At 34.5% G+C, this 15,834-nt stretch overlaps 1 protein-coding gene and 1 long non-coding RNA gene across 5 annotated transcripts in view; one reads left to right on the top strand and one right to left on the bottom strand.

The window, feature by feature from the left end:
* ORC4 (origin recognition complex subunit 4) overlaps positions 1 to 841 on the bottom strand; it is an 80,634-nt gene extending 79,793 nt beyond the window's left edge. Inside the window, exon 1 of one of the 4 annotated variants that reach the window (XM_063097721.1) lies at positions 705 to 841. Coding sequence is in view for 2 of the 4 variants with exons in the window: in XM_063097700.1 (XP_062953770.1) it covers positions 271 to 481 (211 nt within the window). In the remaining 2 variants the exon portion in view is untranslated. The other 3 variants (XM_063097713.1, XM_063097706.1, XM_063097700.1) reach the window with 3 other exon arrangements.
* Positions 842 to 1,026: 185 nt separating this feature from the next.
* LOC134390050 (uncharacterized) overlaps positions 1,027 to 15,834 on the top strand; it is a 189,696-nt gene continuing 174,888 nt past the window's right edge. Inside the window, exon 1 of the long non-coding RNA XR_010024848.1 lies at positions 1,027 to 1,696. This is a non-coding gene — a long non-coding RNA (uncharacterized LOC134390050). The remainder of the gene's footprint in view (positions 1,697 to 15,834) is intronic.

Genomic DNA, 15,834 nt, shown 5'->3' on the forward strand with positions numbered 1-15,834 from the left:
CTACACAATCCCACGTCCTAAGAACAAGCACTGGCTTTGTGTTGTACCAACAACGCAAGACACGGAAGGAAATTCCTCAAGACTTCTCTGCTTGCTCCCCAAAGCCACTCCAGACTTCCGGGGAAGGTTTCGAGGTAAGGATTGAAGGGTGCAATACCCCACATCGCAATGCATCTAATCCGTCTGGTCAAAATTCACGCACCGGGCTCGTCTCTCTCCCTGGATAGGTCCACCGCTCTGATTTATTCCTAAAGAGATTTACTATTATACCTATTATTCCACAAACATCTTCTCTTACACCAGGACGTTCCTCACCCGTCACCCACTGCAGAGCTGGTCTCAGGACTCCTTGCACTCTTAAGGAATTCGTCGGCAGGCTCAAGGGGAGGCCACGAGACATAACGAGTCCGCCTGGTCCTGGCCTGCCCGGCCTAGACAAGCCTGCCCCCTTCCCACGTTTCCAGTCTCCACGGCCTTCCATGTTCCCCCTTTCGGTGAGCCTTTCGCTGGCGCCCTGGCCTTCGTTTAGAGGCCAGCCTACTCCCACATTACCTGCCGCAGAAAGCCTGACTTTATCAGGACAAAGCGGGGATCCTGCAACTGCGGGAATCGCTTCGCAGGGTCACCTCACTGCGTTCTCAGCCCTACATCACCCGCTGCTGCCAACGGTACACAACCACTCCCGTCATACCCCGCGCACTCACCACCTCTCTCCCTCCGCCCCGCTCTCTCCCAAACACGTGACCTCCTTTCGCCTCCGTCCACGCCCACTTCCTTTCCTCCACTTTCCTTTAGCCGGGAGGAGGGAGCCGGGGGTGATAAAGAGTAGCGACTTCCTCCTCCTCCCCGCCCCCGCCCTCTACCCCCTGCTACAATGTCTTCCGGGTCGCGAGCGCCTGGGAGCCTTCTGGGAAAACATCTCATTTCCTCCCCTCCCCCTCCTCCTGCCTTCAACCAACCAGCCTCCCGTCAGAGAGGGACATGCGCAGTGAGTGCCTCCCGTCTCTTCTACCCGAACCCCCCCTCCCCCCCGCAAGCAGAGAGACCCCAGCAGCAGCAGCAGCTGATGATGAAGAGAGAGGCAGTGGCAGAGGGGGGGCACCTTTTATTTCTATTTTTAAAGGGACAGGACACTAATTTTACCCCACTTCAACCTTGAATTGAGGGGGGTGGGGGGAAGGCGACTGAGTTCCTTCCCCCACCCTCCAGCCCTAAGCCCTGAGTGGGGGATTGAGCCTGAGAGAGAAGGAGAAGGAGTTTCTTCTTCTTCGAAAACCCCCATCCACGACTCCTACCCCCTCACCCCTCCACTCGCCTTCCTCCCGAGCCCCCTCCACCCTCCTCTTTGGCCGTGAGAGGAGGAGAGAAAGAGACCAAAAGCCTCTTAGCAACACAGACCCTTCGCTGCTGCTGCTGCTGCTGCTGCTGCTGCTGCTGCTTGCTGCTGTTGCTGCTGCTGCTGCTGCTGCTGCTGCTGCTGCTGCTGCTGCTGTTGCTGTTGCTGCTGCTGCTGCTGCTGCTGTTGCTGCTGCTGCTTGGCCCTGGCTGGAGACATCTCACTACACCCAGGAGCAGCCACTTACCCAGCTCTCCTCCTCCTCCTTCGCCTCCTCCTCCTCCACTCCCCCCCTTTATTACCCTTTGTGTCATCCTCCACAGCTCCAGGGAAGGCACTCAAAAGTGGGGGGCAGGAAAGGTAAGTGTGTCTGTGGGGGCTTCATTGCCTTCCTCTGGCTCTGACTTTCACTCCGGGGCAGCAGTAGCACCAAACCACATACGCAGTGGAGCTCCGGGGTGAGGAGGGGGTGGTGCTGGGGGGGTGGGGAAGTGAAGGAGGGGTTGGAGTGGGGAGGGGTGTGTGAGGTGGGGTACCTATCCTGTCAAGGGAGGAAGGGCACTTTTATTTTTATTTGCTGTTGTCAAAAGTGGTTTCTCTCCTTCAGCTAACATCTGATTGTGTCTTGCTCCAGTGGGGGAGAATACAAAAACAACCCCCTCCTTCCTCCAATGAGGCGCCAGGGAAAGAGACAGAAAGAGGCACACTTTCTAGATGTCACTTTAAAAAATTCATTTGGAGAGCTTTTTCCTCTTTCCCCAGGAAAAGCTCCACTGCATTTGTTTCTGAGTGGGAAAATGTCGGGATCTGGATTGTATTGGAACTGCTTATCCATTTGTAGACCTGAGGGCTTTCCTCTTTTTAGTCTTGTATAATTTAGATATTGACTTCAGTGCTGGAAGACTTGATTGGTTTTTGCTTTTGGGGGTTAATTTTCCATTTTTTTGTTTTGTCTGACTTGCATAGAAATTTTCAGATTTTTAGTTGATAGAGGCTTTTGGTTAGGTTTTGACTTATGTTATTGCTTTTTTATTGTTAAATGTTGTTTCATGTATCAGTATATGAAGTTAAAATCTCAAAATGCTTTAAAGTTTAAATGACACTGGTCTTGTCTCTTCTCACATATGTTCCTGATATGTATTTTCCATAAGATGAGAATATTAGCTATTTCATAATTAATGTGCGTATTTTTCTAATCTTTGTAACTTGTCTGAACAAGTAATTCCCATTGAAAACTTTATGTTGTTCTGGCTGCATGGAAGGCCAAACCTCTCCATCAATAGTTTGCTGGATTGGTACCACTTTCAGCTTTAACTGAATTATTTATTTACTATTGTAAATTGAGATGAGTTTTTCATCTCTTGGGGTACAGAACCAAATTGCTCTCTATATGTGAAAGGAGACAAATTTCTAAAATATGTTTTCATTAGTCAAATAAATCATGAAGTTTTAGCTAATATATTAATTGTAGTTAGGTGTAAGTTGAAAGGTAAATACAGATTAGATTTATAGAGTAACAATGTGGATAAAATTCACTATTCTCTATTTTTACATTGTATGTTCTTAGTGAATCGCTTTCAAATTCAGTGCTGTATTTTATTTCATGAAGGCTAGAGAGTATGTTTCTGATGTAGGCCTTTTACTACGGCTAACATGGGAAAGTGCTATTTTGTTTCATATATTCATTTCTTTATCTTTCCTTGAAGAGGGATGCACACATTCATACACACAGACTCTTTCACACACACCCTTTTTTTTGTAACTGCATTGGTATCTCTGATCCCATAATTTATGTCAGCAAAAAATATTCTTCTGTAAAGCAGCAATTTTGTGATCAGACTGGCAATATGAAAACAGCAATTTGATCAACTAGAAAGGATTGAAGAAATATAAATCTAGAAGGGTATTTGACATAAATATTATAACAACATGATAATACCTGTACTTTTAATTTTTTATTTTCATGATGGTAAAGCCGAGACACAATATACTTGTATTTTAGTGACAGAAAAACATTGCATATGTAGAAACTTGTTCTGTAATATTTTAATTACCAATTGTGTGCAAAAGTAGACATTTACACCCAGGAAATGAAAAGGCTGTATAGCAGTAAACAATATGGTATATTTCCCCAGTTTCTGTTATAGATTGGAGCAGTTTCTTACCTTTCTCTGAGGTGTAATTGGTGTACTTAAGCAGAAATTTTTGTCAAGTTTAAGTTTTACTCCCAACATCAATACTGCTATTCCAGGTCCACCTAAGATTTCTTGTCCTCAACTTGAAACCTTAGCAACCTTAATATAAGAGATAGAAAATAGAACTTAGTGAAGAAGTGAATTTTAAAGAAGTGAATTGTGTAGATAATTGGAATGATAGTTGCCCACTAGGCAGCTGAGTAAAAATTTACAGTCTTGAGTTTAAGTACCTTTACTTTGTTTCCCTTTTCCTTTGAAAACTTTCCTTATCCCACCACCCGAAGGTTAGCCCATTATAGTTGGAAGAGTACAGAGTTTCTCTAAGTTGGATAATAATTTATGTTTAGAAAACCTTTTATTGTATTTTTATTATGACTTATTTTTTAAGTATTAAAAACTATTGATATTTTAAGGTTGTAATTTTTCAACTACTTGATATCTTGGAGGTCACTTCATGCAACTCTTCATTTTCCATATTGCTGAAGTTCAGACAGCTGGAGGAACTTGCCCAAGTTTCCAAGGCATTTAAGTGGGCAGAACAGGGACCAGAGAACTCAGGTCTCTTGACATGCACTGTGCTATGCTACCTCATTTTCCTTTGCAGAAATGAAACTATCATGCACAGTATTTTGGTATAGCACTTAAGAGTTTTATATGGAAGCACATTCTTCTAAGAATTTTAAGGTAAAAAGCTCTAGAGCCATAATTTTGTTCATTTTTAATTCAGTAATTTGGTGAATTTTTTTCAGAAGTACTAATTTCATTCACTGTATATTATTACCATTTTGAGAATTATCTCAGCTTTCTCTAATACTTATTTCTTTCCCTGCACTTCCAATTAATCAGTAAATATACTTCTTACTCTTGTGTTAATGACCAGTATTTATAAGAAGAAATAGAATGCATATTGTATTATTAATGTTTACTTGTGAGTCTTGCCCTATGAACTACTTAAGGACAAAGATTTATGTCTCGTTAATACTTAACATACCTCAGTCTCAGCACAATGCTTGGTGCATGGCAGGCCCTACGGGTTGTCTGTCATAATCCATAGTAGTTTTAGATTTTGTTTGGATTTTTTTACTCCCATATGTGTGATTCCTTTCCTCTTCACCCTTTTTCTTTCCTCCATGCTACAGTTTTTACCACCATGAACAATTTTTTTTTAATAATTTTTTTTTCTCTTCTGTGGCTCTCACTTTTTCTAATTAACAGCCAAATTAAATACTGTTTATGATATAGTACTCATAATAAGAAATAAAAATACATTTCCTTGTAATACTTGTACAGGATAAAATTTGACAAAAATGGTTTTAAATAAGCAATGGTCAAAAAATTCCACTCAAAAATATACTTGTAAGGGCCAGCCTGTGGCTCACTCGGGAGAATGTGGTGCTGATAACACCAAGGCTGCGGGTTTGGATCCCTGCATGGGGATGGCCAGTTAGCTCACTGGGTGAGTGTGGTGCTGACAACACCAAGTCAAGGGTTAAGATCCCCTTACTGGTCATCTTTAAAAAAAAAACAATATATATATATATATATATATATATATGTATATATATGTATGTATGTATATGTATATGTATACACACACACATGCTTGTAAATGTTCAGGATACACTTAAATTTCATTTCATTGAGTGATTGGTGCAATAGGTTGTTAGAATGATTAGGTCTTTTACCAGCTCTATAAAGCAACTATTACTTAGGTGACATGCTTCCCTGACTTTGTTTTTTTGGTCCTTACCCAGACAAATATCAACTTCCCAGTTTTCTATGGATTTGAAGATTTACTTCTAGTCACCAGTGGGACCCCATGAAGTCAGCCAAAAAGCTTATGTCCAACTTACGTACCTTTGCAAACTTGTCTGGATTTTGAATGTATGTGCAGAACAGATCGTACTCAACTCTTCATTAAACATTTATTGAGCATCTATTGTCTGTCAGGCACCATGCGAGGCATCTAAAAAACAAGAATGGTCTCTGCAATTTAATGTGAAGAGATATCTTAATTGTATTCCACTAGTGTATTGGTCATATCTTTATTTTGGTGTTTCTACCTAAATAAATTTTATATTAACTAAATGGGTACTGTTAGGTAGAAAAATGCATATTTAAGATGGATATTGCTGTATTTTATTAAAACAGAAAAATATGAAAAAAAATTTTCCACTTAATACTGTATTCTGGGCGTTTCTATTCTGTATATAGTCCACTCATTTTAGACCATGAAAATAGTCTATATGGCTACCATTGCTGGATTTTTATTGCTAACCATAATTCTTTTATTTGTAGATGACCAACCATGTCCATTAAATTATCTCATTAAGACCCCCCCCCCCAAAAAAAATAAAACCCCAAGCTCAGGCTTTCCAAACATAAATGCTTTTTTTCCTCAAAATTAATTTTTTTCTTTTTATATCTTATATAATAGGTACTCTTCCATGGTTCATTAGAAAACCTTGTACCTATTCATTTTGAGTTTTTAGATACTTTTTAACATATTTTAAGCAAATCGAACAGCATGATTTAATTATTATCTCATAATTAGTATACACTGCTTAGGAGTTCTAGAATTTTTAGTATATACTAGATGGATTAATCCAAGACCTTCTTAAGAAACTTCCCAGTTCTAGTTCTAAATCAGTTGCAATTTTTAATCTTTATCACGTGATATTGTTTCTAAAGCTTTAGTAAAATAAGTTGGAAGTTTCTTAGTAGATAGATGTTTCAAAAACGAAGAATCTTATCTCAGTTCCTGTCAAGGTTTTCATATGTAATTGAAAAGTATATTAGAGAGAAAAAGAACTGGATTCACGTTGCCCTTCTTAAGTGTGTCTTTTAGGATAGTACGAATTTACAATTTAAATGTCTGAGGGGATGTCTCTGTTGGTGCAGTATCTTGTGAAGAAAGGTAAATAGACTCCTGAGTGGTAAATTCTGATCTCTTTTGCATTCGTTCTTGAGTTTCTATTTTAGTAGTAATCATAGTTACCATTTATTATAAGTGGCCAGCATTGTGATAAGTATGTCAGTCCCATTGAGTCCTTAGAGTGGTCCTGTGAACTTTGCACCATTGCCCCCATGTTAAAAATGGGGAAATTGATTACTAACCAAACAGCATTTTATCATTATATAGCAACAAAGTACTCTATCACAGTAAATTCATGACACTTTCTAATTCAAAACAGTAAAGAGTTTTTATTATTCTGTATTCTGATAAGCATTAGTAACATCATGGCCTCAAAGATTGTTGATAGAGTAATGGAAAATTTCTGAAAGTTTACAAGGACGGGAAAACTAACAAAACCCCCTAATCCTTCGTAAGGGTCATAGATGCAGATCAGTGTGCAACTTAAAATAAGATATAGTTAGAGTCAGTCTTCTCTTTGGCAAAATGGCAGAAATGACGTTTGGGTCTTCTATATATTGAACTTCCTTTAACTTACATTAAGCATTTTGTTACATGAAGTTTGGAGGTTCCAACAATTTGTCACCCAATGAATACTTACTACAAAAAGTTTATATAAATGTGTTGATAGTGGTAAACCTCTAAACAAAGGGGAATTTATATTGTTTAGTGCTTTGGTGTGTATATACATATTACCTTCTGGACTCATATAATATTTTCATAATTACGTTACATATGTAGGATTAAGTTTAATGTACTCTTTTTAATACTACTGTAAGCCAGAAATATTTTTAGCATAAGAATGGACAACGTGTTGGGTTGTCTAGATGCCTAAATTATTTCATAGTTGTTTTTTAAAATAACTACTGAATTGAAATACTTTTTGACCCAAATAACCAGTTGATTTTTACGTCCTTTGCTTTTAGGAGAAAAGAGAAATTTTAAAAAGAATTTTTTCTGTTTTATTAATCAAGTAACTTTCATGTCATTCTAAGTCAATACACATTCATATTGTATGCTTACTTTGACTCTATGCTTTTGTATCAGCATTATGCCAGTGCATTAAGACCCACAGAGTTTGGAAACATTTTAAAACGCTAAAGAAATATTCTGTGTGATCTATTATACTTGAGAGAGGAAAGTTTAATACAAATGGTTTCTTGTGTATAAGAACAATCTGAATAAACAGTGGGATACTATCAGTCTATGATACCAAATAATTTCCTTAGATAACGTAAAGGTAATTCAGTTAAAAGTAAAGATTCTCTCTTCAGCATTTCTGTTTGAGCAATTTCTATATCCTGTAAGATCTCAGAAGTTGGAATGACTCAGTTTAACTCTTCAAAGAGACATGGTGAGATCCAGGCTTAACATATATTAAAGTATGTCTTCTAATGTAGCTGGACATAATGGAAAAGATAGTCACTAATATTTAATCTTGTGTAAAGCTTGTACTTCATTCAAAGTGGGATGTGGCAAATTTTGATTTGAGTCCTTATTTCAGTTGACCTATATAACCTTTCTTAGAGAACTTGCAATTAAATTCTGTGTTGTTGAGTAGATTATCAGAACATACTGTTTTAAAGGACTAAAGTGAATTATGTAAATCAGTCATCAACCTTGCAATGGTGAAAAATTTTTGTACATCCATGCTTCACTGAGTTCTTTTGCCAACCAACCAAGATTTCAGCAATGAGAGGAAATTTTCTGTATGGTGCTAATGTTAAAACTTATATTCTTGTGCTGCTTTTTTTTTTTTTTTTTTTTTAATTTTATGTCTGTATCTCAGAAGTTACAGGTAAACCTACAATGTTTCTTAAGACTGACTGAGTGCAAAATTATATTTAGGTATTCACAACTTTTGTTTTTTATATACTCTGAGTCTAGAGCTGTCTACTAATCTGTTGGCCATTAATTAACTTAATTCATACACTCTTAATATTATTAGGATCTAAAAATAATAATTCAGACTCTGTAAGTACACTCACTGATATTGGGGGAGGGAAGTATTCCACACTCAACAAAAGAAAATATTGATTTTTAAATAGCTTCCTTTCTTGGGATATACTGATCTAAAAAACAGCTGCTGTGTAAGATAAAAAGGATTTTTGTTTATTGAGAAAGTTAAATGTAAAGTTTATTATTAATGAGTATTAAATGACATCAAAATATTTAGAAAATCAAACACGTGTTCTTGTAATGACAGAAATTAAGAGCTATTTCTTTTTTTAAGCGTTATTCCAAAATCATTTTCTTTCTTCTACATTTGTCACACTGGAGTTTGTGCTGAAGGATTTCTTGGCCATTTTAGAGACTGTAATCTAGTTAAAAGGTTTGTTTATGCTTCGCATCTCTGTTCTGCTGATGGTATTAGAATGCAGGCCAGAGCCAGACATCTAACTGTTTATAATATTAAAACTCCAATTAAAGCTACAGTGTTCAGTTTACTGTATATCAGAAAACTTATACCAGCTACAAATATTGCTAGTAATGATGGCAATGATTTTGTATACCATAAGCTTTCCTAAATCATACCACTACTTAATAATATTTTTTTCATTTAGGAGGTGTTAACATTTTTTAATAAAAGTATAAAATGAAGCTTATTTTTCTAGTAGAAGTAATTTAGTATTTTCCTTTAACAATTTTTTTGATAACATTAAAACCTAACAGCTTATATTATTGCATATCTTATTTAAATGGTCCAGCTTAGTTGTTAAAAATTAATAAATTCTATAGTAGATGTTATTTTCTTATTTGATTTATTTTAATCCTCTTTCCAGCTTGAAGAACATAGCAATATGTTGTCTATTAGAAAATAAAACTAACAGTCACATTACTTCAGTATTCATATATATATATATACACACACACATATGAAAGGAGTCTAGAACCACAGAACAGATTTTAATTTAATTTTACATTGCTTTTCTAAGCTGCTTCTCTTATTCTTTGTGTTTTCTGTGTTTTAAATATGTTGGTAAATTTTTTAAAATATATTATTTGGGTTATTAAGAATTCTTTAAAAATATTTCTTCATCAGCTTCTGTTTTGTAGTTTACCTTGGCCAGTCAGAAAATGAATTGTATGTGTGTTTAATTTTTCTAATTAGTAGACAAATTTGCTATATTACATTGCTTTCTTTCTCATAAAACTAAATTTTAGCTTTTATTAATTATAGACCTTGATTAAATATATATATATATATTATTTGCATATTTTTTTATTGAAGTCTAAATTTATAGCAAGTATAAACAACATATTTAGGAAAGATGAAAAATCATTAAATTGAATGAATTGCTGGTAATATGCTTTTAATTAAGAAATATTACAATGGAAAGATCTAAATGACTCATTTTCCTGGGCACTGAAAGAAATGATCCATTTATTTTCAAATAGTGTAAGATAGAAAGTTAGGAAATACTGCCAGTGGTATCTGAAGATAATTACTAAAGACAACCATGGAATATTTAGATTTGAAGGATAAAGACATGGAAAGATCTCTAAGAAAAGCTAGGTGGGAAAGCAAGTCACAAAATAATGTGTGAAGAATGAGCCCACTTATGTAAAAAAAAATACATGTACAGAATAATATGTATTTAATGTTTAAGAATGTACATGTTTGCACACATTATAGTACATTATTTTATACTATATACACTATATATGCATAACGTATATGCCATATATTTGTAAATACATTTTTAAAAGTTCTGTAAGATATGCACCAAATTACATACTTGTATAGAAAGTATGTATGTACATGGGGTGCTGGAAGGTTGAAGAACTCTTATTGTTACATATACTTTAGCATTACTTGGATTTATTTTTAACAATAAGCTTATATTCCTGTAGTAATTTTGTGATGAAAAATCATATTTCTGTGTTAAAGGGATGAGGAAAAAGGACCCCAAAAAATTATAGTCCTAGCTAAATAGTCACATGAATATATTCCTTGAATACCTTGAAGAGAGTTTCATGTTGGCTAACAATCGTCATAGCTTGATACAGAATAAATCTGTCAGACTGATCTAATCTTCTTATCTAACAGGATGGAAAGCCTGGCCAGTTGAGGAAGAAACAATTGCTGTAATCTATACTGATTTTTAAATATTTTGCTTCTTACTGAAAAATGCACTTCTCACTATCCTGGAGAAGTATAGCCTGGGCTGCTTGTGCTGGTAGAGATGTTAGTTACAAAGTGGTAAACAGTTTCAGTCTGATATAATATGTGGGCCTAAGGTGAACTTTTATTATTTTAATCAGTGATGCAAGTTATATGTTCACTCAAAATACAGATGGCACAGTCACTTAACATTTCGTGTTTTCTGTATTCAGGTACTGGTTTGAATAGAGGACGAAAATAAAACAGAAGGTTTGAAGGCTAAATACTTTTCTTTTTTAAGTGACTAAAACATGTACTTCAGAAACACTTCAGGAACCTTTATAAAATAACATCAAACATAGTACGTAAATATGCCTCGTAAAGAAGCAGTTAGAATTCTGTAAAGTCAATCATTGTATGCTTTTGGGGAGGACAAGAGTTAATTAGGTTTTAGGTAGAGGAGAGATACTAGGTTGTCACAGAAGAGGGTAATTCAGGTAAAGACAAAGCTTCCAGTGGGATGAGGGATTGGGAAGCTTATTTTTACTAGTTCGAAAGCTAGGATTAAAATCCTGAATAACCTGATAAATTAGGAAAATAATTAGAAATAATATACATTACCTTTACATTTAAGTTTTTGCAAATTGTATTTTCCAGAATGTAAGTCAGAAAAGAAATAAGCAGAGAAAGAGCGTTAAAATAACTTGCATAAAAATTAGGGAAATGAATAGCTCTTTGCAATTATGATTAAAAGGTCCACTGGAGTGTGGAATATGTATATTTTGAATATGAGTTGGAAATTAAGCACTAGTTAAAACAGGAAAATATTATGCAAGAATACTAACTGAGGTTCTTTTTCCTTTAATAATTAAAATTCATACCCAGATTGATTCCTAGGATCAGTAGTAAATAGTACACAATTAAAACTATAAATCTTATATATATAAATAAATGCTAAAAGTAAGAAAAGGATATAGCTTGTATTTTCTTTATTTACGTTATAAATTTTCTTCACATCTAATTTATTTCCAGGTAGCCTATCATGTAAATTACCATCCCATCTACCCCTCCAGAAATTGAACTTTTTTTTTTCTTTTGAAACATGTTAAGTTTAAAGAGCTCTACCAAATATGGCTCTGTATTTTGTTTTCAGCTGAAAAGTCATAGTGATTTTCTTTTAAAACAATGTGGTGGTCATTAACTAGGTGTTTGTTATCTCTTTTTTACAAGTGGTTTGCCAGTGTCTTTCAACAACATATGTTGATACCTATCATATGCTCACCAGGATAGTGAGCAAAAATAGACATGGATCCTAGTCTTCTAGAACTTATATCCTAGAGATAGGGAAGGATATTAATCATATAACCATACAAATAATTGCAAAGTTGGAACTGTTTGAATTGCTATAGAGAGATATGGGATATTTAATATGAGGGCTTTTAGGAGGAAAATTTAGCCAATCACTGGGATCAAGGTAAACTTTTTTGAGGAAGTGTTTGTTTAGCTTAAATCTCGATGAGGAAAAGTCAAGTTGACCAAGACAAAGAAAAGTTTTCCGGAAAGAAGGAACAGCAGTATAAAGGTCCTGAGGGGGAGGGAGCACAGTATTTAACATAAAACAAAGGTTAGCATGGCAGAAGTTTTTAGAGCAAGAAGTGCATGGTAAAAGGTGATGCTAGGGAATTAGGTAGGAGCCAGACTGCAGAATAGTGTAGGCCAAGCTTTTCCTTATCCTTGGGGTTAATATTTAAACTTAGACTAATATTCTTTATGCTCAACGGGAAGAACTTACTATCAGTTATAAAATATTTGTGTTACAGAAGTTTATTTTTATTTCAGTTTAAAACTCATAATGCTTTTTACCCATAGAATCATAGTTACAGTGTCAGGTCTCATAAAACCCTTTTAACAGATGATAACATTGGAAACTAGTGAGCATAACATAGTGTCCTTAACCAGTAGAAGTCAGAAAAGAAAGAAAGGGATTAAAAATTATGTCTGTACGCTTTCAAAAGGGAGCGTCCTGAGTAAGACGGGCTAAGTTGTGAATAATGAAGAAAAAGGAAAAGCCTACTTCAAATGCACGAGGCTGGGTTAAGAGATCATAACGAATGATAGTAAAGTACACATTCAGTTGGACAACTTGAGAAGCCCCTCAACTGGCATCTCGATGTAAGACAGTGTGATATTTGGAGCAAACCAGGGGAGAAGGAAAGGAGAAGACATCACATTCACAAATTGAATGTTCTGAACCTAGCACATTTTTGTGTCAGTTAATTAGAATATAAAAATTTTACAAGTTCTTTTATGTATCGGTAAAAAAAGTAGAATTACAAGATGGCAGCAATACAAAGGCAAACTTTATTTTGATTATGTGTAGAGTAATTCATACAGTCAGAAGTGATTATAAATTGCTAAGTTGCATTACCATTTCAGGCCATGATGTTAGCATTGATTAGATTGGTGTATCACACTTGGAGGAGTACTTTTAAAGATGAAATTGAAAATATTTAATTTTTAATTTTTACTTTCTATTTAACTTGTAACATTATCAATAAATTATCTTCATTTCATGTTGATCTTAAGTTTTAAGCTTCTTTGGATACCAGTTTCTGTCTGTGTTAAGTAATAACTAAAGGTTTAAGAAATGCCCAAAATGTTAAGAACATTATAAAAAGTAATGGATTAAGTCACTTTTATTAACAACAAAATATCACAAAGATATATTCAATTATAAGAAAGTGGGAAAATATGTGCAAGCATTCATAGAATCGACAGGGTATATCACGTTACTGTTGGTTGATGAATTCTGTCAGTACATCAATTTGAAGATTGAACATTCTTCATCAGGTGATCTTAACTTTCTGATATTCTCAGATATGGCAGACCATACCATAATCTTTTAAAGCAGATTCACATCTTAAAATAACTATGGAATTGAGTTTAGTGCCTATTTATTTGTTTATTTGCTTATTTATAAAACATTCTAAATGAGACAGTATAGCTAGCATTGATTCATTTTTCAAGCAATATCTAGCAGACCACTTATGATTTATAGACCAACAGTGTTTGGAAAACTTATTAGAATATTTGAAAAGACAGTTTACTAAATTTATCTATTAACTGTAAAGGGTCTTCGTACCTCGTAAGTAGAAATGATGATTCACTTGGGCATATTCAGTGATTAATGGGTTCCTTCCATTTTATAATTTCCTACTGTATTTCTAGCAAAGTATACTCCAAGGACCTCTAGTTCTGTGATAAATTAATAGGTATGATTACCTACCCCCCACCCCAAAAAACACAAAAGGTTCCTATATCAAATAAGGCTTAGAAACCATGATTATGATTAAAGAATGCTGGACAGGAGTTTTTTATGCACTGTTTTTCAAGGGGTATTAATATGTAACTCTTCTGAATTTCCAGTAGTAATCACTAACATTTATTGAGTATTTTGTGCCCCTCACTGTGCTAGGCATTTTATAGACATAATCTTAATTAATCCTTTTAACAACTAGAAAAAACATTAAGAGGAACATACTTGAGGAAATGTTCTTCATACTACCTCACTGCAAATAGCCTCCTATCCAAAAACTTCTGTAAAGATGTAAAAGTGAGACATATATCATTTTCTTTTGTTGCATCCTGGCAGCTTTGAGAAAGAAAGGTCATGAAATTTATCTTTAAAGTTAAATACTGAACTAATCAGTATGGTTCTACACTTTTCTAACCCCAATATTCACAAATGATTTAGGATAACCATGATACCCTTTTTATTAATAGGTGGCGAACTTTAGAGCTTTCAGAGATATTCTTGGGTTTGAACATTGGCTCCATATACTGAATACTATATAGTATACAACTTTTGGTGAGCTGCTAAGTTTCTGAACTTTCTTTTCTTTATCAGTAACATTAGTATAGATGCCCTTCGATGGGGTTTTCAGCATACTATATTTTCAATGTACAGTGGGTTTATTTGGACATAACCCCACTGTAAATTGAGACGTTTACTGGATGCATATTACTTTCACACTGTAAGTCGAAAAATTGTCTAATGACCCACGTCAGGACTGTCTGTATAGTGATGTATATCTAGAGTTGCTGTGACTATTAAGCGGTGGAGTGCAAGTGAAGTCCTAGCATGTTGTAGACATTCACTAAAAATAGATTTTCTTTCCTTTTCCTTCTTTCCTTCTACTTTTAATAACAAGCATACTTTAGAATCTTCGTAGAGTTATTTTATGCATTAAGAATTTTTTTATTTCTTTCTCTCCTTTTTATTAAAAATAGAATTATGTATTAGTCCTAAAGCTATTTTGAAGTGTTCCTGAGCTCCTTTAGCTAAGGACCTGATCTACTTCATCTTTGTGCTATCTTGCACTTTGCCAGTAAAATGGGCCTATTAATATAATGGAACTCAGATCATAGAGAAATTTGAATAAATGGTAACATTTGGTTAATGTAAATATTCTACTCATGACTTACAGAATCGCTTTTGGGAATTGTTCTCATTAAGTGAACAAGTATGTAAGTATGTTTTCTTTCCTTGTCTTAGTTCCCTTATATTAAATAAGCAATGTTGCAAAAGAGTTAAGAGCATGGACTCTAGAGCCAGACTGTCTGAATTTAAATCTCTACCATGCCTTCTGTACCTCAGTCTCCTCATTAGTAAAATGGGCCTAATAACTCTACCCACCTAAGGGTTATTTGATTAGTTTATATATGTATATAAATATATATATTTATATATATATAAAAAATATATATATTTATATATATATAAATATATATATATATTTATATATATATTTATATATATATTTATATATATATATATTTATATATATATATATATTTATATATATATATATAAAATGGCTTTTAAAATGCCTGGTGCATGCTAAGTGACATAAAAGTGTTAAGTGATTATATGTATTGTCTGTATGTTAATTGTAATATGGAAAGAAAATAGTGACTAGTATGTTTTGGTAAGTCTCTAACTTGCTAAATTTACATTTGGTAGAAAAAAACAAATTCAGTTTAATCTACAATTCTTTGAAAAGTATGTCAGAATTTTATATAGCATTTTCTATTTGCCAAATTCTTTACTTTTTCTTTTATTTAATCTTATTTTTGTTGGAGATTGTGGGAAAAACATCCCCATTGTTCCTCATAAGGAATGAGACAAATTTTAAAACCTTTTAAAGTATGGCAATAGAAAAGTCACCGTAAAGACTAAAATTAGAATCCAAAATATTACATGTGCCAGTGTTGAGCCAAGCTA

Source organism: Cynocephalus volans, chromosome 1, assembly GCF_027409185.1.
Source record: "Cynocephalus volans isolate mCynVol1 chromosome 1, mCynVol1.pri, whole genome shotgun sequence".
Lineage (NCBI taxonomy): Eukaryota > Metazoa > Chordata > Mammalia > Dermoptera > Cynocephalidae > Cynocephalus > Cynocephalus volans.